We start from the raw sequence: 22,836 nt of genomic DNA on the forward strand, positions 1-22,836 counted from the left end.
CTTTTTACGCCTTATCCGAACACTGGAGATTGCCATCACGCTGGACACTTTGGAGGACTCAGGAATGATACCAAACTTCAGATACTGCCCTCAAGGCAAGAATCGAGATAACGGATTGAATGAGAGATTTCTCATCAACATGGTGCTGAGCTTTAATTACCTTGACTTATACCTGCTTGCGTGAGATCATGGAGCTCGACTGATATGCCGAATCCACTAAATCTTGCTTCAACTTACTGGTTGGCCCTTAAAATAATCAAAGGCCTAGCTTGAATAACTCCAAGGGAGGGTCCTCCGAGTTGAACGTATCAGGTACTATCAACCTCACTTGGAGGAGTGGGTGCCAGTAAGGACTTAGCTAGATGGCTTCGTCATTATGGCTCTCACAGAGACATCGACCCTCTCATCCGGGAATTATTCAAGCCCGACTTCCTTCTGCGGCAAAGATAAGGGAGGAGAACTGATCTTCTCAACATACTCCTTCGTAGCAAGACGTTGAAGTCGCCTTAGAGCGCGAGATGAGTGTTGAACAGGGAAAAGCTGAAAGTCAGCACGATAAATGATACAGGACTCCAAGACTTCTTGGCAATTTGGACATGCATGCGAATGGCATAGGATACTGACTGTTCAATTTGGAATAAGGTAGTATGATCACCTTTTGAGGGTAGGAAAAGACTCCTAACAATTGCATAGTTGTAAAAGAGATGGTTCAAAAAGAAAAACAAAAAAATTAAGTGCTTCACAAAACAGCAAGAAAAATATTTCTACCTCCACGTTGGACTTAATTCGTCAAATCTTCAATGGAATCTCATAATTGTCAAGGGAGTTACACACTCATGGATGAAATCTCAAACAATGATGCAAGTTCATGTTTTGTGATCATTCAATGTCTCTATTACTATGAAAAGTCGTGAGTCGAACCCGCCCCTTTGTGAGGGCATGTTCCCATATCTGCAATTCCCAAACGCCATTCTGTGTCATAAACCATGATTCATTCACAATAATCTCATCGCTCGCAATGTCTTGAGAAATAAAATACCCACCGTCTCCGCCGGCAGACCTCAGGGATTCACCCCAGCGCTCGCAGCACTCTCTCCAACTTGTACCTCCTCATCGGGCACGCCAACAGCGACACTGCTAGCGATGCTCATCGCCGTCAAGGATCGCTCCCTCTCGCCTCCAGGACGTCTGCTGGAGCCAGCTATACCAGCCCCTCCGGTAGTGACGCCGACACTGGTTGCATCCGCCACTGGGGTGGCAGCGGTAGCGCTGCTCGTGCTCTCGCTCCGATCCCGTCCAGCAGTGGCGCTCTTCTCCCTGACCATCTTCTCCAGGTCGCGAATCCTCTGCTTCAGCACCTCATTCTCCTTCTTGGCGTTCTCTAGTTCCTGTCGGTGTAGCGCCGTCTCCTCGTACCGCGACGTCGTGGGCATCAGACCAGGCGAGAGCTGCGCCTCGCTACCGCCGGGCGTGGCAGCGACCGAGGTGCCACCGGTATGCTGATGCGGCAAACGCTGCTGCTGGAAGTATGTGAGACCACTGGTACTGGTCGGGTCCAGGTAATGATGAGAAGGCGCCGGCGACGAAGATAAGCTGTGGCGGGAGGCCACGCTATCTTGGCGGCCGGGGTTCGGGGGCCGGGCGATGGGGATGGATGTAGTGGATGCGGCGGCTGAGCCCGCGACGGCGGTCTGGCTTCGGGCGCTGGCGTTCGAGGCGGTGCGGTGGTGCCGGCGGGAGCTGTTTGAAGGGACGGCCGGAGTGGAAAAGGCGGCGCCGGAGAGGAGGTGGGTGTCGGGTGCTTCGGTCGTGTTGGAGGCTGATGTGGAGGAGGCGTTGGATGCTACGGAGGCGTTCTGCGCTGTTCGGAGAAGTTGGAGCTCTCGCGTGAGGCGGTTCACCTATACTGCGAATTAGTCTTGGTCTTGTTCCAGCGTCTAAGCCTACCAGACGTACCACTGCTTCTTGCTCTTTCTCCAACTGCATGTGAAGATCGGACGCGGTGATGGGCCGCGGGTGTCGAATCGGGCCTGGGCCGGAGACAGATGGCTCGGGAAAGGCTGGAGGTGACGCTGCTACTGCTGGGGCCATCGGCGGAGATCCTACGGGAGGGTTAGAAGGCGGATGATTGACCGTATTCTGGTTGGACGGGAGGATGTTGAGGGAGGAGGAGTCGGAAGATTGCGCTGGAAGTGGAGGGGGCGGCATCTGGTGAGATGAAGAGCGCCGTGAGCCACTGAGAGGGTGTGGTGAGGCCGGGACAGAGTTGAGGTCGGGCATTGTGACGATGCTGGTGATGCTGGTGGTGGGTTCTGCTGGAATGCGGACGCTGATGCGAAGATGAAGCCTTTGTCCAGGTTCGACGTTGTCTGATAATAGCCGCGATATAGCTCAAACGCGTAGTTGTTTGTTGCTTTGTTTGGAGGTCGCGGTCAACACGTCCTGAGTCGTCCAATCTCGCAGCGGGCTGTTTGTTTGTCTGGGTTGCTTGGGTTTGGAGCTCCGTCATGCTTCATGCCCCCATTCATGCGTCGTTGCCCCACACACCGCCCCGCGATAAGGTGAGGTCCAGCCACAACCCCTCTCCGGCCACATCGATGCCAGCCACCCAGCACCAGCACCAGCACCAGCCACATATCTATCTTATCGATACCTATTTGATCGCACTATTATCTCCAGCGGGACTGGAGTTTATCCATCGCCGAGATAATCAACATTGTCAAGTGGGTCCCTTCGTCGCACGTCCCCCCGCCTCTCCCTTCTTCCTCCCTGTCGCACTCAACCCTCACAACCGCCCCCGATCTGACCACCACTGCGATCCGACGTTGTATTTTCGTGCGTGGTGCAAACTCTATGCGGCCCGGGTGTTACAGTTGAAATTCCCATCTACCGCGAATAGCCCTACCGAAGACGACATGCCTTTCCAGAATGCACATGTTCGACGCCGGTGCGAGTACGACCTCGCCGCCATCATCATCTGAGCTCAGGACAGCCAGCGACACTTTCTTCCGAAGACGGCGGGAAAGACCGAGAATAGAATTTCTCGAACTTTGACGAGTCGCAGCCGGCAGACTTCGGCGTCACAAGCTCTGCCAGACAACCAGAACCACCCACAACCACCAGAGGACAAACGTTCCAGCGCCACACTCAGTCGTTTGCCTGCCGGCCAGAACTTTCGGGTGGAGAAGTCTTCTGTCATCCGGCTGCAATAACGGCATCACCCTTACACTTATTGTGGACGAAACACGGAGACAAGTCGATAACGGAGCATATTCCACCGTTTTCTCGCAGATCACCCGCCGTTTCGCCAAATGTGGCTGCTTCCCTAGCGTCGGCGCCACACTGCTCCCCGCAGCTGCCCCGCTCCTGACGTTGCATGGGCCAAGCGCCCCTTGCGACTCCGTCCTCCCACCCCTGACGACGGCACAGACGGCTGGACGGTTGGACGACCATGCAGAAAAGATGCCATTCACCTTCGGCGCTTTTCCTCCGGACGTCTCGGGTCTGCCACGCGTCCCCTGTCAACAGAGCTTCCCCCCTCCCCAGCGCAATCTCTCTCCCGTCACTCGTTGTCCGTTTCGAGCAGGCAGTTTGGTCATAGCTCCAGCGATGATCTCACCTCTGGGCAGCCTCTTTCGCTTCAGTCGGAAAGGGGTGGTCGGTTAACGATAGTCGACAGCGTTTGTGCAACGGCGGACACACGACGCTAATCAAAGTCGCTCAACGCTTGCGACTTGACCGGTCACACAATCCCATTGTTCTGGCACAGTTGTTTTACCAGCCAGACGTCGTCCGAACAGAGTCTATTGCCTTTTGGAGCTGCACCCACCCGACGACCACTCTTCCCGCGCGTTATCCCGCCAAGCTTGGCTTCCCGCCATAACACGCCCAAATATGATCGATCCCGCGGGTACGACGCGGCGGCGAAAAGCGGTACGGTACACGACTCAAAAATATGGAGCAGAATCTCTGCCATCGGTCTAGATCATTGCGGGTCATCCGTTAGGTACAGAGTACCGTTCTTCTGGCCCGCCGCGGTGCCTCTTCCGTTCCCCTGGAGAGGGGGGTGGCCTGCGATCGCCCGCTGTCAACATCGTGATGAACTCGCAAAAAACAGGTTTTATCCCTTGCACCTGCTTCCGCCCGGTGGACACCTGATGAGGCTGAAATGTTTCATCATTGGACCTCGACCGCATTGGCACTTCACTCTTACTGCATTGTGATGCAGCACTCGGCCGATTTCGCGGATCGGGTACTGTGAATGGGCATGCAATTTGCCATCCTCGTGATGTCGATGATGCGGGAGCGCACACATCGGGTACGAGCACCGCATAGTGACGGGGGCCTCACCAGCCACACCTTGAAGATACTCACCAATGAATGGGCGCTCACCACGGTTGACGGGTGCTAATCATCGCACATTCGTCCACGGGCATGATACGAGACTCGCCGGACTGCAGGTCGCCAGAATGATCCTTGGCCCCGGGTTGTCCAAACAGCCCTCACCGTTTACGATAACACGATGTTGGAAGCAGACGCTCACTCGCTTATGTTGAATGCAATCATGAGGTTAAAAAGGATATCATGACACGAAGCCATTTGGCCAAAGGCTTATTTTCGCGATGTCGAATTCCAATAATCTGCCTTGTAGCCGTTTAGTCCAAGACTTCCATATGAAACGAAAGCGACGAACACCTGTCACAGTGGGTTTATGAAAGTCTCATTTCGGCGCCTAAAATTACACTGGGGAGCAGATACTTAGATCGTATCCGCCGCTAAGTCTGACAAGCTCGATTCGTTGCGGGACGCAGTGACACACCGACAAAGCACTCCCTATCCGAAAGCAACACCGTCTTTGGAACGGAGACTAGCAAGCAAAACACCCATGAAGCGGTCTCGTGGTCCGTTGTGAAGAATGAACAAAGAAAACTCGTTAACAAAAAAATTACTAATTCCCCGCTTACGCCTCTTTCCCTCTCTCTGCAAAAAAGTTTTGTCGCCTTTATGCCGTGAAACTTGGTGGTATGTTGAAACATTTCGATCGTAATGATTGATTTCGATGCAGGATTCTCTTTGGTTTTGTTGCTGGACACTCCCGCTTCTGCTGTCGAAGGAAGCAGGGGGAGTGCTTGTCGCGGTGGACATGTTTACCCATCGCTACATCATGTCGCTATGCAGTTAGCCTTGTGGACAAGGAATTTTCGAATCTTTTCCGAACGCAAAGATGACGTAAAGAGAATGCCCAGAGCGTTGAGCGGCCCTTTGCTGATTTTGGGTCTGGTTGTTTGTCGACTGGTTTTTTACATTGATCTAGGGAGAAACCGTCGCGGTCAGTCTCTCCTAAACCGCTTTCGCTCGGGTCTGATGGCGCGAGGGAGATGGCGTATCGGAAAACGGTCGACGGACTGCGCGCGAACTTTCGTGCTACTGTCTCGCCGGACGAGATGCCACCACCGGCCTCGGCCCAGAAGAATTGTGGAGGTGAAGGTGTGCGGGATAGGAAAACGGTCACAGAGTGTGACCGTTTCCTATCCTCTCCCACAGTTTGCCAGCTCATGAGAAAACAAGGGAAAAACGAGCTGGACGTGACTTTTTCTGGTCTGACTCGCTGTCGCGAACACTGCCCCCCAGCGAGGCCCGATAATCGGTCCCCGCCCGGAATACGGTGATCGCATTACATGACAGAGTTCAACAGAAGGTAGAAGCGCAGGTGGGCAGCAAATGCAGAAAATCTGAATCGCGGCACCCACTGCAGGATTGGGAAACAAAAGCATTGACCAACAAGAAGAGACGGGAAAAGATCCAAGTATAATCGATCGTGAACAGAGAGTGAAAGAAAAGAGGAAATACTCACAGCAATGCCAGCGTCAAATCACCGTGGATCTTGGCCTTGAGCGTAATCTCAATGTCCAAGTTCAAATCAAGTCTCAGCTTGAGCGGGTTCTTGCCCGCGCCGCCACCGCCGCCTTGCATCTGCTGCTGCTGCTGCTGCTGCTGCATCATCTGCTGCTGTTGTTGCTGCTGCATCTGCTGTTGGCGCTGGCGCTGCATCATCTGCTGATTCTGATTGCCGCCCTTTTGCGCGGTGGTGTAGTTGCCATCATCTTCTTCCTCTTCTTGGGAGTCGTAGTCCTCGTCGTCGTCGTACTCTTCGTCGTCTTGCGAGTCGCCAGAGTAGTACTCATCATCGTCATAAACCTCGCCGTCCTCGCCCTCTTCGAATTCCTCGTCGTCGTCGTAGTACTCGCCCTCGCCGTCCTGGAGTTCAGTTGGCTCCTCGAGGTCAGCTTCTCTCTCTGTGCGACCTGAGTCGCGGGAGCGTACCTTTGCGGGCTCTTGTTGCTCCTTTCCTGCGTCGGCAGGCTTCTTGTCGTTGTCGACGACGGACTCTGGCTCCGCTTCGTCTTCGACGCCGGCTTGGTTTGATGAAGGAGCTTGCTTCTTGTCCGTGGTCTCTTGGCCGGGCTTCTGCTGCTCGGGCTTCTTGTCTTTTGATTGCGAGTCGGCGGCTGCGGAAGCGGGGTCTTCGGGCTTCACGTCCTCGCCGGGCTCCTTCTCATCTTCTTGCTGCGATTGCGTCTTATCGTCCGTCTTGGCGGCCGCATCTTCGGGCTTGCTGTCTTCTTCGGCCTTCTTCTCATCGGTGGTGTTGGTGGGGTTACCCTCGCCCTCTGCGGGGTTGCCGAATTCTCCGACTGGTGTGGTGCCCTCGGGCTTCTGCTCTTCCGTCTTTTGGTCGAGCGAAGACTGCTGCTGCTCAGGTTGCTGCTCTTCGGGCTTGGTCTCCTCGGGCTTGCTGCTGTTGCTTGGCTGGTTCTGGTTGCCGGCGGCGCCTTGGCCTTGGCCCTTCTACGCACCTCATGATCAACATACTGACTTGTGTATGTGAGTTGAGTAACTGAGAAGCTTACCTTGTTCTTGTTTCTGGCCATTGTGTCCGAGTCCATTAATCTGACGGGGGTGGTTTGGTGGTATGTGGAAACGAGAACCTCTCAATTGCCTTTCAGTTGAGATTCTCTAGTGTGAAGCTATTCAGATGATGTGGGTATAGCGCGCGGTGTGGTAATTATGAGTGGTGTAAGTGTTCCCCTCCAAAAAGTAAAAGAGATCACAATGAGTTTATTCAGTAAAAGATGGAGTTCCTTCAAAATTGGAAAGGAAAAAGGATCATCTAGAAGAGGTGGGAAAGCTAGGTACACAGGTCTGGTATAAGTTAAATCGGATGCCATGAGAAGTCATTACCTCACACCCCTCCACCCCTCTCAATGGCATCAAACAGGAATTTCTGCACAGGGACAGCGAGGCTGAACCTGAACCGCAATCCGGATCTGCTTCTCCTGTGACGCAATAGGGTGTGAATGTGGGAACATGACTTACACACACCTACGCCAGTTCACGGGGATAGACTGGAGGGGGGGAAGGTGTGGCCAGGGCCCCGGTGAACAGGCACGTTTGGATTGGGAAAAAGGGGACCCAGCAAAAAGTTGGGCAAGAAAAAAAGTGGCATGGGCGGGATGAGAGAGGCGACGGGTTACAATCGAACAGGTCTGGAACCTCTTTCCAGACCCAGAGGGAGAATGTCACTGTTTGGTAATAACACTGGGGAAAGGATACAAGGGGGGACAACACGTGTAGACTTGGACCCGCCGCTGTGATATCACATTCGACACAGGTTTTGGATGAGAATCAAGATTTTTTGTCCTTCTCTGGTGCTTAGTAGCGGCAGTCCGAACTCCCAATGGGTTCTGGTCGTCTCTCTAGGAAGCTCCAGGTATGGAAGAGAGGCCAACCTGCATACAGCCCGTCTTTCCCGATCGGCAGGGTCCCTAGAGACAAAGAAGAAGGGGAGGGGGAGGGGGGTGTGTGAGACTTGCTTCGGCAGAAGGCGAAAGGGAGCTAGGTAGCTGTCCAGCAATAACTGTGGACAAGTTGCCAGCACCAGTGAATAATCAGCAACGAGAGGGAAAGAATGAGGAGAGAAAAAAAAAGAAAAAAAGGATCAGGAGTGACGTCGACGGGCTGGGACCCGAAAGACGTGCTCGCACCGTGGTTGGTTGAAACTCAGCTTTATGCCGCGTTGCGAGAGAGAAGAGCTTTCGGGAGCTACCCCGGTCGATCATGTTCGAAAGGTCTAGCGTGAGTGGAGGAGCGAGGAGGAGCCTAGGAGAAGGAGGGAGGGATCTGAAAGTCAAAGCAGACGAGGCCCGAGTGTACTGCAATCCTCTCAAGAGAATGACGTCGATGGGGCGTGGGTGTATGTAAAGTCCAAAGTCGTTGTAAATGTATCAAAGTATCGAACAGCAAAAAGAATGGAGTATGCAAGAGAACAGCGAACGGTCTAGACATGCATATTGTGGACCAACAGACACACACACACGCATTGGGTGTGGGCTGACCCCGGACAGGGGTACCCGAAACGGGCATCTCGATCCAGGCGCTGGCGCACGCGGTCCACAGACTTTTTGCAAAGGAAGAACGTGAGAGAGATACCTAGAGAGAGAAAGGAGAGGGGATATTCGAAGGCTACATTACCGTGCAGTGGCCGCTAGACCAACCAGCCCAGACCTCCCATGCCTGCCAGCCACCCCTCGCCGCGGGGAGTCGAGAGGAGGAGGAGGAGGATGGGGAGGAGGAGAGACAAGAGGGACAGGCCTTTCGATATGATGACCACACGAACCCCATAGAACAAACCCCGTAAACCTGTTTCTTCTGAAAATCCATCAAAGAAGCACAGAAGATCTCTCGGAAGCCTCCCCTTTGAGACAGTGACATACCAGTTATCGATCTTCAGGACTCCAGAACCAGAGGGCAGCTCGGCCCCGAACCACGTCGCAACGATCATTGCAAATCCGTTGATCCATACTACACACGACGCGCCGCGGCTTGACCCCACGGCTTGGACCCAACTGACATTTCCGAGTCCCGACACGACACAACACTCACACCGAACCTCGAGTCGTCGATAGACAACGGCGAGGCTCTAAGGAAACTTTTGACTCCTCGACTCTTCGACTCTCACTCACTTGAGCTCGTCCCCAGTGCCCACTCTCACTCTCGAAAAGGCCAACATCTCCCACCGCCCAAGTCACTCACCCCGGATTTTCGTCCCTTGATTTCCACTTTACCCTTCCTGTCTTTACTAGTCCTTTGCCTCGGAAAACAATTCGAAACATGGTGATCGGTCTGCTCGCCATCGCCGCCATACCCACAGTCATTGGCACCGGCCAGGCCGTGAGCGCTCAGAAGAAGCAGAATGCCGCCTCCAAAGAACAGGCCAAGTTCAGCCTCACGGCGACCATGACCATTGACGGCAAGAGAGAAGAGTGTCCATGTATCGTCGTCGACAACAAGGTGAGCAAGCCCACAAACCGACAGCCAACAGCCCACATCCAACACCCTTCACCCTCCCTCTCGATCGCCCATCGACCCCCCTTCCCACGCCTGCAGACATCTGCACGCTCTCTCTCCCCCCCCCCCCTCTCTCTCCTTTCCTTGCTTTTCTCTTTTCTTCGTCTCCCTTTGCGGAGGTTGGCACACCCACTCGGCCAACCTTGCCGCGTGTTTTGACTTACACTAGCTTCCTCGCCAACTTGAAAACCTTGCTTCACATCTCTAGTAGACTAACACCCACCTCCTCCCCGCAGATATGGATAAATCATAGTCTGGCACCAGCTCCAGGGCACAAGTTTTCAGGGTATTACTTCAACTACCCCAGCGAACCGCCAATGCGTGCCCTGGTATCAACGATAGCGGAAGATCCGCCCATGTTGAACTGGATCTATGTCGACGCTGACAGCAGAGCGCTCCGCCATGGAGGCCGCAAAGATACCCTAGGCCATGTTATAGGACCTTGGGGCTGGAGTGAAGATGAAAAGTTCCTCTCACTACGAGGTAGCGGGCTCGGCTTTGTAGCCGTGCTGGAGGAGGACGGCAGGTGGGCTGCATATTGGGATCCGGATGGGCGGTTGCGGGAGGGCTATGATCCCGAGGACTGTATGGAGATAGCTCTCAAGCGGCAGATGGCGCTAGGCATTGAAAGCGCCTACGTGAAAGGATAGGCGAGCCAGATCATCTCGAAGAATAATTTGGGTGTGTCAAATTTTGGAATAATCCGGGGGGAATTCCAGGAGTCTCGGAGCTTTGGGAGGGACGTGCAATTAGAACAGGTCCCGAGGCGTTCTGCAGCTTGCAAGGATAGGAATAGTTGGCATCTGTAACCCGTGAGCCCGTACATCGTCAGTGCATAGCATTCAGCAAGCTTGCAAGCTCAAACCAACTTACAAGAAGCTTGTTTGGTTGCAGGAATAGAGTAATGCTGCGTCATGCCTGCATTGGCGGCACCCGTGATCGCAAGTCCGTGGTGCGAGTCCTGATAGTGCATGATTGGGTGCAAGCCAGCCATAGTTGCGCGTTGAATCCGAAAAGAACAGGGATGCCAGAACACCATCTCGACCTCTTTGGTGTTTTTTGGGAGCCCGGGATGTGTTGGGTTGGGTTGGCCGCGCTTCCTCCTCGACGGCACAGGCAGATCGGGGACGCATCGAGCATGAGACAAGACCAGTGCCCCAGCGGCCCCAGTGAATCCGCCCCCCTCCCTCTCCGCACACATGCCGCTTGGCCCTCTTCAACGTCATTTCGGTCCAGAACATCGAGAGTCGAGTGGTGTGACGCAAATCCAGAAGGGGTGAGAGCAGTGAAAGACGGGAATCCTGGATGCCCCAGGGTCCAACATGATCTCATCAGCTGGAAGGGGTGTAAGCTTTCACATCCTGTTTTGACCCCTTCCGGATACTGTCCGGAATCACTTATATGTTGCGTCCTCATCCAGAGTCGATGAACAAGAACAGACTTTGAAGAAACACTCCAAACTTACCGGTAGACAAAAAGTCCTTAATATCAGTTCTCCCTTCCTTCACAACAGGAAAAGTCCATTAGCCCATCCTTGAACTATCAGCTTCATCGTTCCACATCAGTCACAATGGCCTCCCCCCGCGAGAAGAACAACACCAAGTACGCCTCCGAGGACGAGACTTCGGAAGCACCCAGCGAGCAGCAAAAGCCCCAGCGCCGCCAGCGCCCGCAACGCAGGCAGATGCAAAGACGTCAGCAGCAGCAGTCAAGCGGCCCTCTCGACAACCTCGGTGGCATTGGCGATGTCGGCGGCGTGACCAACGGCGTGCAGAACACCCTAGGCAATGTCGCTGGTGGTGCGCTGCAACAGCAAGGCGGCGGCGGTGGTGACAAGAGCGATACCCTTCGGTTGCGTCTTGATCTCAACCTCGACATTGAAATCACGCTGAAGGCACGCATCCACGGTGACCTTGAGCTGGCTCTCTTGTGAGTACCATCCTTTTCTTTGTCTTCCCTCTTCCCCTCCACAGTTACGGCGGCCCTCCCTCTTGTCTGCGCTAGGTAGAGCTCCGTTGCGTCCTCGCTTCTTACTCGCAGGCAAGCACGGGCTAGTTAGTAGCTTGTAGCCAAGTTCAAGATGGGCTAATGGGCTTTACCTCGTCTTTTAATCAGGAACTGAGAGACGTTTTCCACAGGGACCAATCTTAAAACGACAATCTTCTCGTCAAATTTCTTTACAACATGGAGTCGCGGGTTTGAACAGTGGGCGAACTGCTTTTCGACCCAGTCTGATGGAATGTGTGGGTTTCTTTTTTATCGCCCGTTTTTACCGCCCAACCGTAAAAAGAAACGGTTGGGCTCAGCAAGGGTTCGAGGAGTTGGTGGACGGATGAGATATCGGGATCCATCTGCCGCGTGTATTATGAAAGATTTGTGCATCATCGACATCATGAGATACGGACGCTATTTCGGGAAGTTTTATGAGTATCCTATTCGACGTTAGCCAAAGCATTCTAAACAGTTCTTTTAACGAATGATACTTGACCAAGACCAATCACATGTCCAGACGCTGAGCCACCGGTGATATGTTCCCACTCACGCGGCACCTCACATACTCATTCACTCACCTCCCTCACTAAGCTGTCACTCATTGATATTCTACAGGGCCCGAGAATGCCAATGATCCCAAGCCTTAACATGACTGCGAATCAACTCGTTTGGCAAATTAGCGCGTGTCGTTGGTTTCAGCACACCATCAATGCCCTCAGCCACTCGCTAAGTGCCAAGCTCGTGTGGAGTAGCGTCGAAAAACAGGCAGAACCATGTGTTGTGACAACCGCCGTCAAGCACGCCTCGGGGCGGAGACGGTGGCCAGCAACCGTTCGTAGCGCCAATTTCCATTAGCCTCCGTCTGTTTCACGCTTCACGTCTGGCGCCATTGATCTCGGTGACGGGGCAAATCTCCAATGCGACGGTGGGGGGCTCTCCACCCACCCAGCGTGCCAACCGGCACAATCAGCAGTGCAGCTGCCCATTCCTTCCAGAGGCTAGTGTCATCGGGAGCGCATTACGAAGATGTGGCAGCGTCGGCTGGAGGACCTGGAAGAAGTGGCTGGATACGCAGTTGGAAATCGACGGCGCCAGAGACTACTGCACACAATGCTCGCTGTGCCTTGCTTTCCATGATCGTTTCTCCTGGGCTTAACTAGCGTTAGTTTCTTCTGCCCAGAGACAACGCATTCAAGATTTGATTGTCCTGACGGGATCATGCTGGGATCCTGACTTCATTTCGCGTCGTCAAAAGCGCTCACCGAGACATGAGAAAGAAGGGAAAAGGAGGATAAAAACCTTAGAGTTTAACCGGTCGATGTCAATGGTCAAGCCACAGAGCGGCTTCGGTCTTCCCTGTCCGTCCAATGTTGACGCAGCGAAACCGCCACATGATGCGATGTAACTCGGCCCAGGATTGAGTTGGTGTGTGAGTGAGTCGTCCTTTTTGGTTGCCCGCCGCCAAATGTAACGGTGGAACGGCCCCCCCTTGCGCCCCTCTCAAAGTCTCCCCACCGCTCCTCAATTCTCGATGCCACCTCATATCCGTAAAAGAAGGCCCGGTAAACGGTATCCACAGTACCGTCTCGACTTTATGTGGCGGAGGTGTTCATAATAGTATGGAATACGGTCTAAAACGCTAGACGTGCAGGGTAGTCGTGGCTGAACGGGAAATTCTTGCGTCGCATCCCGGCGCATCGGGTGGGAGCATCAGCCACTCACGTTCAACGTCGTCCTGGTCGCTGTGAAAATGTCAGTCAAGCGATCTTCACCAGTCTCAATCGTCAAGCCACCTGCCGACAAACGTATCGCGCCGATCGTACTGCCTCCGTCTCATTTCCAACGGTCTGGACTCTCGTCGACTTTCTTCTTCTTCGCCTCTTTGCATCTCATTGCCCCTTCAGGCTACCATCGAGATCATCCTTCGCCAGCCTTTGTCGGTTGTGGCGTTGACGGCACGCGGCCTTCGTCCATGGACAAACTCGAGACGTCTCTGAAGGTCTGCTGAAGCTGTTCGGGCATGAGGACCAACCCGAACTTCTGATGAAGCTGATTCCTCTTACTGTGGCACCCAGTGCTCCCCCTTGATCAATCATAAGCCACAATATGAACTCTGATTGTCTCGGCTGGGTCAGTGTCCAGGACCTCCTCCAGAGTCTGTGGTCGGTGTGTGGTCGGTAAGCTCGAAGCTTCCTCTGGGTCAAGTGAGGACCCCCGGACTGCCATCAACCCAGCTGGAATTTCGAATAGCGTCGACGCACGTGTATCTAGGCTTAGGCTCGCTCACCGTGCTCTTCAGCAACAGTTGACGGCTAGCCGTGCGTTCCGTCTGTACAGTAGCTCAGGCGCCAGCCTAACCATGCAGCATCACGGCCGTTCGCACAGTCGTTCGTGTTTCGATGGAAAACAGGCTTTTCCAGACTTGTCGGACCTTTTGCTTCCAATCTCAGTGCTCTTCCGGCGCCATCTTCGGAGTCTTGCCTCGTTCTCATTCTGCCATCTTCACCACCCGCCAGCGATCCCTCCCTCTCGTGCTTCTTCGCATGCCGTTTCCGAAGTACCCGGTGGAGACATTTGCGTGTATCTGGAGACACTGTGGAGTCGACAGATCTCGGTTCGACAAGTCCTTGAACCCAACCATCCTTGCACAAGAAGCCTGACAAGGAGTCAACGTGAACCGTCGCCCCGTTCGCCAGTTCTGGAACCCCAAGGCTGCCCCAGTTATCAATCTCGGCAGACACAAGACACAACCCACTCTCGATCTCGTCGTCGACCTGACGTCACAACGACTCAGCCAACCCCCTTCTGCCTTGCAGGCCTTGCAGAAGCGCTGCCCGCGCCCCGCGAACAGTCAGAAAACCTCTGCCCGCGTGTATCGACCAAGGGGTGCACTGAGAGAAACGCCCTCACGCGCACTCGACAGCAACACCGAACGCCGTCCCTCCTCACTCCTCACTCTTACTCAACCGCCGCCCAGACTCTCTGAAGCAAGCAGGCCGATCGATCCTCAGGTGGGTTGCCGGCTCTCCATTCCTTCGCACAGCTGGCGGTCCTTGCCTCGCTTCCCATTCCCTTCCCTTTCCCCTCTCTTTGACAGCAAGGCCTAGCTGACGCGGAACGTTCTTCTCCCACAGAATCATCCAATGATGACGGCGTCCCCTCCTGCTCAGCAGACTCCACTCCAAACTCTCCGCGACGAACCCGACAGCCCTGCCTCGAAGTCGCCTGCACAGCAATCTATGCAGAGTCCCGTACCTGCGCGCGCGGAATCCTCGTCGCACACTATGCACCATACCGAGCCACGACCTGCGGCTGGAGCCGGCGATCATGACCATACTTCCCGGCATGATGAGTATGAAGTTGTCGAGGTCGAGGATGGCCAGGCTGGAATGGAAGAGGCCCCCAAAGGCACCTTCTCACGCCCGCCTCTGCCTCGTCTGAACTCTCAGTCGCGGACAGCTTCTTCGCCGGCGCATTACCATGAAACCGCTCCTCCGCAGTATCCTCATCGACAGGTTAGCTACACGAGCACCCCACAACCGGAGCAGGGCGGGCCTGTCCACCTGCAGGGCTCGCGGGAGATACCTATCCCAATGAGGCCATCGTCGACACAATATCAAACGGGTCCCGAGGTATCAACGCCGCCGACAACCGAGACCACAGACAATGGCACAGACGAAGGCTCGCAAGATGCCAAACCATCGTCGCAAGGCACCCCGAAGCCACAAGAGAAGAATGCTCCGATCGCGATCCCCAAGATCACGCCTCTTTCTTCAGACCTCAGGTTGCCCCCAAACCTTGCTGAGCTAGCACAAGGTCTGGATGGCAAGTATGTCGATGAGTTTGGAAACATTCTGGACTGGAACGGTCAGGTGCTTGGACGCGTCGAAGGTGACCTGCCGTCTATGATCGGACGGCCAGTCTCAGTAACGGGCGAGATCTTCAGCGAAGACGGTGAGGTGGTCGGATACGTAGCGGAGAACGATACCATTCCACCAACACCTCCGTCGCCAAAGCCCATTGAAGGCATGGGTGACGGACTAAAGGTAGACCACATGGGCAACATCCTCGACAAGAATAACAATGTCGTCGGTCACTTTGATGGCGCGCCTCTGGCCAAGTCTGTTCAACAGACCGGTCAGACGAGTAGCTCAGGAGGCCAGTCCGGCAGTCCTCGACCTGGTTACATGCCCGACACACACACAAGCTGTCCTCAGTGTACTGCCCATAGGCAGTCTAAGCCATCAGCTTCAACTCCCAGCCCGTCCGAGATATTCATGGACGTCAAGTCAACCAATGATGGTATTCAGCTCATCATCAAGATCCCAACAGTATTTCACGGTGGTGGGAATCCCAATATCCATATAGGAACCAGATGAGCCATGTAATGGGATTTGCGTATTTTGGATGTAAAGTTGATCTTCAGGAGTTCTGGAACCAACGGTAGATCCTAGCATGCGGCGGCGTTCAGACGGTAGTGAGATGGACATAGGCTAGGATTTGAATTGTAGTTCCATCCAGACAGAATTTGGCAACGAACCGTTTGCACAAACTCGTGGCTCCGAGACCCGTTACTGACCCGTTGACTGAGGCTGAAATGGAGAGCAGGGGCGAGACCTTCGGATGCTTGCGGGCGCATAGACGCGGATGGTGATTTGGGAACTTGCAGAACGTGGCGAATGGAAATTGATTTTTCGTGTTTCGAACAGCGTCATGACGTCCGTCGTGCATGCGAGTCCAGCCTTCATGAACTTCGCAATCCGCATTTTCGAAAAGAAAGTTGTTGGAGCTGACCGGGGGGCTGACTGTGGAGGAACTGACGAATGAATGATGCAGGGCAGGGAGACCCCCGGGAAGCACTAGCCACACCAATTGAGCGTCTCCAAGAAAGGTGGCCGTCGATCGATCAGGAAGCCAATGGCAATTCCCCAGACTGGCTGGCTGTCACACCATACCCCAAGGTGCATCTCCCCTTCCCAAGTCGAGTTGCGTCATGATAGCTGGGATCCAGCCGTCCAAGGGCTCGGACGAGGTGTGGCTTTGCGTCATGATGGGCGACTGGCAACCTGGCCATCCCTCCCCCCATGAAGTCACCCTGTGGCGCGAGCAGGGGCCAGAGCTTCGATGGACGAGGGAAGCTCCTCGAGCTTGAGCTCCCCTTGACGTAAGGTTAGGAGCCGACGTTCAGCTGGAAACTTGATTTGCGCCGGAGGATTTGTGGTATAAGACGTCTGACCGGCAAGCCTTTGTATCGCATTTTGACTTTTCTACTTCCAATTCAATGCAATCATCTCATGAACAGCTACATTTTCTAAGATACCCTGTTAGCGCTGAGTACAACGAATTTTTACTACGACACGAACAAGAACAACAAGAAAAGTACAACAATAAGACAGACAATATGGTCGGAGCTGCATCCAAGTCAGGCAGCAGCATGCCCGGTGGTTGGGGAAAGGGTGAGGAGCAGAAGTCAAGTAAGTTCAAGTTCACTTACACGCGCCTCATGTTAAATCGACTCATGTTGAATCGATCACTGACCCTTCATAGCATACTCGGTCGAGCAAGATATTCAAGACCATGGCGACAACCTCGTTGCTGGTGTCATTGGCAAGACCGGTGAAGTGGTAGATGAGACCGGCAAGACTGTCGGCAAGGTCACAGAAGGCGAGGCCGGAGAGCTTGTCGGCAACGTCGTCACCGCGACAGGCGATATCATCGGCAAGGACGGCGGCGTCATCGGCAAGGCTCTTCCCCTTGGCGAGTTGGCGGAAGGCGGCGAGACCAAGGAGGGTGGTGGCTTCAGCATCATGGGTGCCACCAAGGGTGTCAAGGGCATTGTCGACACTGTCGATGGCACTGTTCAGACTGTTAACCGCACATTACCGCTTGTCGGCGACCTGACCAAGGGTATTGGTCTGGGCGAAGGCCAGGGCGGTGCGCTCGGCGGTGTTCTCGGTGGTGGCCAGTCAGAGAAGGGTTCCCAAGGAGGTCTTCTCGGCAACACCCTGGGCAACGTCACCGGAGCTCTTGGTGGTCAGTCAGAGAAGGGTACATCCTCAGACAACGCCCTCGGCGGCCTGCTTGGAGGTGTTTTGGGCCAAAGCCAAAGCGGTGGCCCTCTTGGTGGCGTTCTTGGTGGCACTGAGCCATTGAACCGCGACCAGTCCGTTACTGACAAGGACGAGAAGCTCACCCAGCTTCTTGCTGATCAGAAGGAAGATGCAGACGACAAGGCCTCCTTAACTGAGAACGCGAAGCAGAACCTCTTCGAGAATAATGAGACGACATCAGAGGTTGCCCCTATCGATGTCCAGGATGTCGAAAAGTCGCAACCCGATGTGGACGTTGATGGTAAGCTCACAACCGGCGGAGAGAACACCCAAACAGAAACTGAAGATTCCCAAGGCGCCAAGACAGACCTCACAGAACAGTCGACAGTCGACGGCAAGAGCGACTTGCAAGAGGTGGATGCCGAGCCCATTGAGGAGGCAACAGAGGGTGCTGAGACCATCAAGGACGACGCGACCGAGAAGGCTGGCACTGCTCTGACTGACGCTCAGTCCCGCATTCCGGACGACATTGCTACCCTCGACATTCCCGTCTCACAAATTCCCGACGGTCTGAAGAGCGAGCTTCCGGAAGATATCCAAACAGCCGACATTCCCGTATCTCAGATTCCGTTCGACGCTCAGTCCAAGCTCCCCACCGACCTGGTTTCCAAGCTTCCTTCCGATTTGGCCTCCCAAGTTGAGGACGCCAAGTCCGGCGCTGAGACTCCCCGCGAGTCTGACGCGACCGAGGATTGGGCCAACCAGCAGAACCCTGAGGAGCAGTTCGAGGTTCCCGAAGATGCCCAGACTGGCGAGTTCCCCAAGACTGAGGGCTTGACTGAGGGCGTCGAGGGCGTCGAGGGCGAGGGTGTTGAGGGCGAAGGCCTGGAGGCTGTCGACGAGGGTGTCGACACCGGTGTCGAAGGCGTTGAGGATGTCGCCGAGACCGCCACTGCAAAGACTGGTGATGTCCCCGACATTGACGTTACCGCTGCTTCTGAGTCTGCTCCCAAGTCTACCATCAAGGACGATATCAAGAGCGTCCTCAGCACTATTCGCTCCGCCATTCCCACAGACCAGCGCACCGTCTCTGTTGCTGGCGACAAACTCCTCCAGCCTTTCGAGTTGTTCCCTGGCGCTCAGATTGACGATGAGGGCAAGGTTATTTTCGACGATGCCTCTATTGGTCGTATCGCTGAGGGCAACCCCGAGGACCTCGTTGGCATGACCGTCGATGCCGAGGGCAATGTTGTCAACGAGCGCGGCAGCATCATTGGCAAGGCCGAACTCAAGTCTGAGGTGGCTGAGGAGCTCCTCAAGGACACCATCGACTTCTCCATCCTGAAGGGTGCCAAGGTTAACAAGGCCGGCAACCTCGTCAACGACAAGGGTGAGGCCGTCGGTCGCATCGTCTCTGGTATTCTCAAGCACCTGGTCGGTCGTAAGGCCAACGAGCTTGGCGAGATCTGGAACGACGGTGGCAAGGTCATCGGCAAGGCCGAGCCTATTCCCGAGACTGAGCGTGAGGAGCTCAGCGAACCCGCTCCCTTCGAGGACTTCCCTGGCGCAACCGTCGAGTCTAACGGACACGTCCTCTTCGAGGGCGATATTGTCGGTCGTGTTATCGAGGGTGACCCGAAGAAACTTAAGGGCAAGAAGGTCGACGATGACGGTGACATCCTTGACAAGAGCGGCAATGCTATTGGCAAGGCCGAGCGTTGGGAACCCGAGTCTGAGGCTGAGCCCGAACCGGAGGCGCCCGTTGACAACTCTGCTCTCGCCGGCAAGCGTGTCAACAAGGCTGGCAACGTTGTCGACAAGGACGGTACCATCTATGGCCGGATTGTCGAGGGCGACATCAAGCGCCTGATTGGTCGCATGTGCGACAAGGACGGGAACGTTCGCAGCGAGTCTGGTGACATCATCGGTCGAGCTGAGCTTGTCGCCGAGGGTGATCGTGAGGGAGCCAAGGAGGGACCCTTCGCTGAGCTTCCTGGTTGTACTGTCGCCAAGGACGGTACCATTGTCACCCCCTCTGGAGATATCGTCGGCCGTCTTGTCCAGGGTGATGCCAAGGTTCTCTTCGGTCGCCCCATTGACGAGGATGGTGACATTCTCGACCGCAACGGTAACTTGCTTGGCAAGGCCGAGCGCTGGGAGCCCGAGGCTGCCCCCGAGAGACAGAAGGGACCCATGGAGGGCCGCAAGGTTAACCGCAGCGGCGAGGTTGTCGACGAGGACGGTGATGTGATCGGCAAGCTTACTTCTGGTGAGATCAAGTCCTGCGCCGGCAAGCCCGTCAACGAGGACAACGACGTTGTCGACTCCAAGGGACGCGTTGTTGGCCATGTCGAGCTTCTCGAGGACATTCCTGAGCCCAAGGGCCCCATGGAAGGCAAGGTTGTCAACAAGGAGGGTTTCGTCGTTAGCGATAGCGGCGAGACTCTTGGTAAACTTACCAGCGGCGAGCTCAGCATCTGCGCTGGTAAGAAGGTCAACGAGGACAACGATGTTGTCGACTCCAAGGACCGCGTCGTTGGCCATGTCACCGCCATTGCCGACCTTCCTCAGAAGAAGGGACCTATGGAGGGTCGCAAGGTGAACAAGAACGGTGAGGTTTGTGACGAGGATGGAAACATCATCGGCAGACTTACCACTGGCGAGATTACCATCTGCTCCGGCAAGGAGGTCAACAGCGATAGTGACGTTGTCGACTCCAAGGACCGTGTTGTTGGACACGTTACCCTTGTTGAGGATATAGTTGAAGAGGAGGAGGCTCCCGAGGAGACTGAGGAGGAGAAGCAAGCGCGCATCGAGGCGGAGGCTGACCGCAAGCTGGCCAAGAACCTCGGTGGCTTGATTGAGCAGGGCCTGGATCGCCTTCGTCCCATCTGCAAGATGATCACGCAGAAGATTGAGGCCGCTGAGCGCCAGCCCAAGGAGGAGCGTGACGAAGAGCAGCTGGTCAAGGATGTCAAGCCTCTCATCGAGGAGGGTGGCAAGCTCTTGACCGAGTTGAACGGCAGCGTTCGCGCCTTGGATCCTGATGGACGCATCCAGCAGAACGCTAAGGCCAAGGCCCAGACTCGTGAGGCTACTCCTGAGGAGCATCACCTTGCCGAGGTTCTGAAGGAGGTGAGTTTGATTCCGATTGAGTACCTACTGGCGTGGCTATGAACACATTGCTAACTTTGATGACAGTTGACTGGTACCATCACGGAAACCGTTGAGGGTGCTAAGCGCAAGCTTGAGGATCTTCCCAAGGCCAAGGCTGAGCTCAACCCTCTCTGGGGTCTTCTCACTGAGCCTCTGTTCCAGATTCTGGCTGCCGTCGGTCTCCTTCTGACTGGTGTTCTCAACCTGGTTGGCCGTCTTCTCAACGGTCTCGGCCTCGGCAAGATTGTCGATGGTCTGCTCGGAACGCTCGGTCTCAACCGTCTGCTCGATGGCCTCGGCCTCGGTAGCTTGACCAAGGCCCTCGGTGGTGGCAAGAAGAAATAAGCGAATTTGACGATTGCATGATTTGTTGTACTCGCGAGTTATCGGACACTTTTTGACGATGGTTTACGAACGTGGAATTTCTTTGGCGTGTCATTTGTACGGATTTCGGGGTTTGGGCAAAAATGCTTGGACACGGTCTTGTAAGAATAGCAACGGTGTTTAGTTTTAGCGACCAATTTGTACGGCCTTTCAAGTTACTTGTTGACCAAGCTGGTTTGTGCTAGTGTTGTATCATGATTGTGAGTTGGTGTTCCGAAGTGAAGTGGTTGAAGCTGGGTTGAGTTAATCATTCGGCGAGGCGATTGTTTACCAGTTGTATGTTGGATGTGAGGTCAAAAGAAGGTAAAGTTTTCCTCCGATGGGGTCGCACCTTGTGCCTTCCTTCGTCAAACAAACAAATGTCGTGTGGCAGGTGGGCAGGTGCGAGGTGCAACCTTCCTGGTGGTCCTGGTGGAAGCGCACTTGAGGCAAGGACCATCCATTGTTGTTGATCCCAATGACCCCCGTTGGCAGTAGTGACCCCAATCCGCCCTTTCCTCCCTTTGCACCTGGGCTTCACTTTCCCTCTTTCGGCTCTTTCTTGTCTTAGCTTGGAGCACTTGCCGCGAGACAAACCCGCTCCTTTCCCATTTTGCCAAGGCAAACAAGGGCCGCCTTCCCGGTTCTGGAATCGTCGTGATGATCGTCGACTCGTCGCTTCCTTCTTCGCTCGTCTTATTGTCCGTTTGGCATCTGCCGCGCTTGTTCTTAGGCAACTTTCGCGGCTCGCCCCATCCGTGTGTTGTCCATGTGGCTTCCCGTCCTGTCATCCCTTGAATCCCGTGCAGGTGCCCCCCCCGTTTGTGTCGTGGATCGAAACATTGCAGTCGATCCTTTCATCCACGACCACGGGCCACAGCTTCAAGAAAAAGCTCGGCCGAGGCAGTGAGACATGACACCACTTTCGTGCTTCCTAAGCCTGAGCAAATCACCAATAGTCGCATTTCCAATATCCCCAAGTTCCAAACAGACAACCAAGCCCGTCCTTCGACCATCAAGTTCATCAACGCCGTGCCTGTTTTGCCTGTTCGGGTGGTGTGCCCCGCGATTTAGACTTTTTTCTACTATTAATTCCCTTGTCCATAATGCCCGAAAACAGGGACCCCCAAATCCCCCAATGTTCCCTCAATATCGTGCCGAAGGGCTGAAGCCTGTTTCTGAGCTGGTCGAGGCCGCGTGATGAAGCCTTGGGGGGCAGGTTTCTATTAATTATCAGTGGCACCCGCTGAGATTCCATACGTGCCAGGGCAGCATTTCTCTCCGTCTTCATTTGGATATGCGGGACCGTTGGGGATGGGACGACGGTAATCACTTGGCGCGCTCCACTGCATCACAACATGGGCTTTTTCAAATCGTGTTTTGGCTGTGCCGCTCGAGTTACACCCTGGAACACCGACAACACTCGACCGCTACGGAGTACAGATCATTGATTCACGACATGTCATGATTGTGATCAGAGACACTCTGTTTTTCGACATTTATGAGAGAAGACGTCGGCCTTGTGAAAGTAGTTGGCGTGGAGAAAGCAAGAATGCGATGCCTCTGCAAATTGAAACCAAAAATAATAAGAGACTCATGATCTTTTGATCAATCAACCGCGATGACAGGCTTCACTTGCGATGCAAGCTACCGCAACACCCGCCGCACCTCTAGGTCTCTAGCCCACCGGAAGGCGTCCGCTCCGGTCGGCTATTCTCCTAGCGACATTCTTCAGCGGACCTTCCGCTGTTTTCCCCCTTGCAGCGATTGCGCTCCGTCTCCTTGCTTTCCGCCGAGCTCGGCGATATTCCCGATCTTTCCCCGGAGCCACCAGACATCGATAACATTGTCCCTTATCGATTAGATC

At 54.7% G+C, this 22,836-nt stretch overlaps 7 protein-coding genes across 7 annotated transcripts; 5 read left to right on the forward strand and 2 right to left on the reverse strand.

Annotated features, from left to right (window-relative positions):
* Positions 1 to 1,061: 1,061 nt before the first annotated feature.
* Positions 1,062 to 2,280, reverse strand: BDP55DRAFT_728842 (uncharacterized protein; the record flags this gene model as incomplete). Its single annotated transcript, XM_060579496.1, has 2 exons — positions 1,062 to 1,901; positions 1,957 to 2,280. 2 exons carry the CDS (start codon positions 2,278 to 2,280, stop codon positions 1,062 to 1,064), a joined length of 1,164 nt encoding a protein of 387 aa, XP_060429550.1.
* Positions 2,281 to 4,636: 2,356 nt separating this feature from the next.
* BDP55DRAFT_157394 (uncharacterized protein) lies at positions 4,637 to 5,732 on the forward strand. Its single transcript, XM_060565644.1, has 2 exons — positions 4,637 to 4,703; positions 4,812 to 5,732. Exon 2 carries the CDS (start codon positions 5,047 to 5,049, stop codon positions 5,557 to 5,559), a length of 513 nt encoding a protein of 170 aa, XP_060429551.1. The 5' UTR covers positions 4,637 to 4,703; positions 4,812 to 5,046; the 3' UTR covers positions 5,560 to 5,732.
* Positions 5,733 to 5,850: 118 nt separating this feature from the next.
* On the reverse strand, positions 5,851 to 6,932 carry BDP55DRAFT_728843 (uncharacterized protein; the record flags this gene model as incomplete). The annotated part of the gene is made up of 2 exons (XM_060579497.1): positions 5,851 to 6,849; positions 6,912 to 6,932. The coding sequence occupies 2 exons, from the start codon at positions 6,930 to 6,932 to the stop codon at positions 5,851 to 5,853; spliced, it is 1,020 nt and encodes a 339-aa protein (XP_060429552.1).
* Positions 6,933 to 9,007: 2,075 nt separating this feature from the next.
* On the forward strand, positions 9,008 to 10,185 carry BDP55DRAFT_156696 (uncharacterized protein). Its single transcript, XM_060565641.1, has 2 exons — positions 9,008 to 9,351; positions 9,645 to 10,185. The coding sequence occupies exons 1-2, from the start codon at positions 9,172 to 9,174 to the stop codon at positions 10,056 to 10,058; spliced, it is 594 nt and encodes a 197-aa protein (XP_060429553.1). The 5' UTR covers positions 9,008 to 9,171; the 3' UTR covers positions 10,059 to 10,185.
* A 793-nt stretch (positions 10,186 to 10,978) lies between these two features.
* Positions 10,979 to 11,341, forward strand: BDP55DRAFT_632229 (uncharacterized protein; the record flags this gene model as incomplete). Its single annotated transcript, XM_060572394.1, has 1 exon — positions 10,979 to 11,341. The coding sequence occupies one exon, from the start codon at positions 10,979 to 10,981 to the stop codon at positions 11,339 to 11,341; it is 363 nt and encodes a 120-aa protein (XP_060429554.1).
* A 3,343-nt stretch (positions 11,342 to 14,684) lies between these two features.
* BDP55DRAFT_552317 (uncharacterized protein) lies at positions 14,685 to 15,779 on the forward strand (the record flags this gene model as incomplete). The annotated part of the gene is made up of 1 exon (XM_060569196.1): positions 14,685 to 15,779. The coding sequence occupies one exon, from the start codon at positions 14,685 to 14,687 to the stop codon at positions 15,777 to 15,779; it is 1,095 nt and encodes a 364-aa protein (XP_060429555.1).
* An 897-nt stretch (positions 15,780 to 16,676) lies between these two features.
* On the forward strand, positions 16,677 to 20,963 carry BDP55DRAFT_664487 (uncharacterized protein). Its single transcript, XM_060574946.1, has 4 exons — positions 16,677 to 16,874; positions 16,948 to 17,751; positions 17,806 to 20,585; positions 20,652 to 20,963. The coding sequence occupies exons 1-4, from the start codon at positions 16,682 to 16,684 to the stop codon at positions 20,949 to 20,951; spliced, it is 4,077 nt and encodes a 1,358-aa protein (XP_060429556.1). The 5' UTR covers positions 16,677 to 16,681; the 3' UTR covers positions 20,952 to 20,963.
* Positions 20,964 to 22,836: the final 1,873 nt, after the last annotated feature.

Source organism: Colletotrichum godetiae, assembly GCF_030913485.1.
Source record: "Colletotrichum godetiae strain CBS 193.32 chromosome Unknown BDP55scaffold_21, whole genome shotgun sequence".
Lineage (NCBI taxonomy): Eukaryota > Fungi > Ascomycota > Sordariomycetes > Glomerellales > Glomerellaceae > Colletotrichum > Colletotrichum godetiae.

What these genes read in the sequence shown, in the direction of transcription:
- BDP55DRAFT_664487 (XM_060574946.1), top strand. Translation starts at nt 16,682, where the DNA reads ATGCAATCATCTCATGAACAGCTACATTTTCTAAGATACCCTGTTAGC. An exon ending in GGGTGAGGAGCAGAAGTCAA is followed by an intron (nt 16,875 to 16,947) that starts GTAAGTTCAAGT and finishes GACCCTTCATAG; the next exon opens with CATACTCGGTCGAGCAAGAT. An exon ending in ACCCGATGTGGACGTTGATG is followed by an intron (nt 17,752 to 17,805) that starts GTAAGCTCACAA and finishes AAGATTCCCAAG; the next exon opens with GCGCCAAGACAGACCTCACA.
- BDP55DRAFT_157394 (XM_060565644.1), top strand. Translation starts at nt 5,047, where the DNA reads ATGATTGATTTCGATGCAGGATTCTCTTTGGTTTTGTTGCTGGACACT.
- BDP55DRAFT_156696 (XM_060565641.1), top strand. Translation starts at nt 9,172, where the DNA reads ATGGTGATCGGTCTGCTCGCCATCGCCGCCATACCCACAGTCATTGGC. An exon ending in GTATCGTCGTCGACAACAAG is followed by an intron (nt 9,352 to 9,644) that starts GTGAGCAAGCCC and finishes TCCTCCCCGCAG; the next exon opens with ATATGGATAAATCATAGTCT.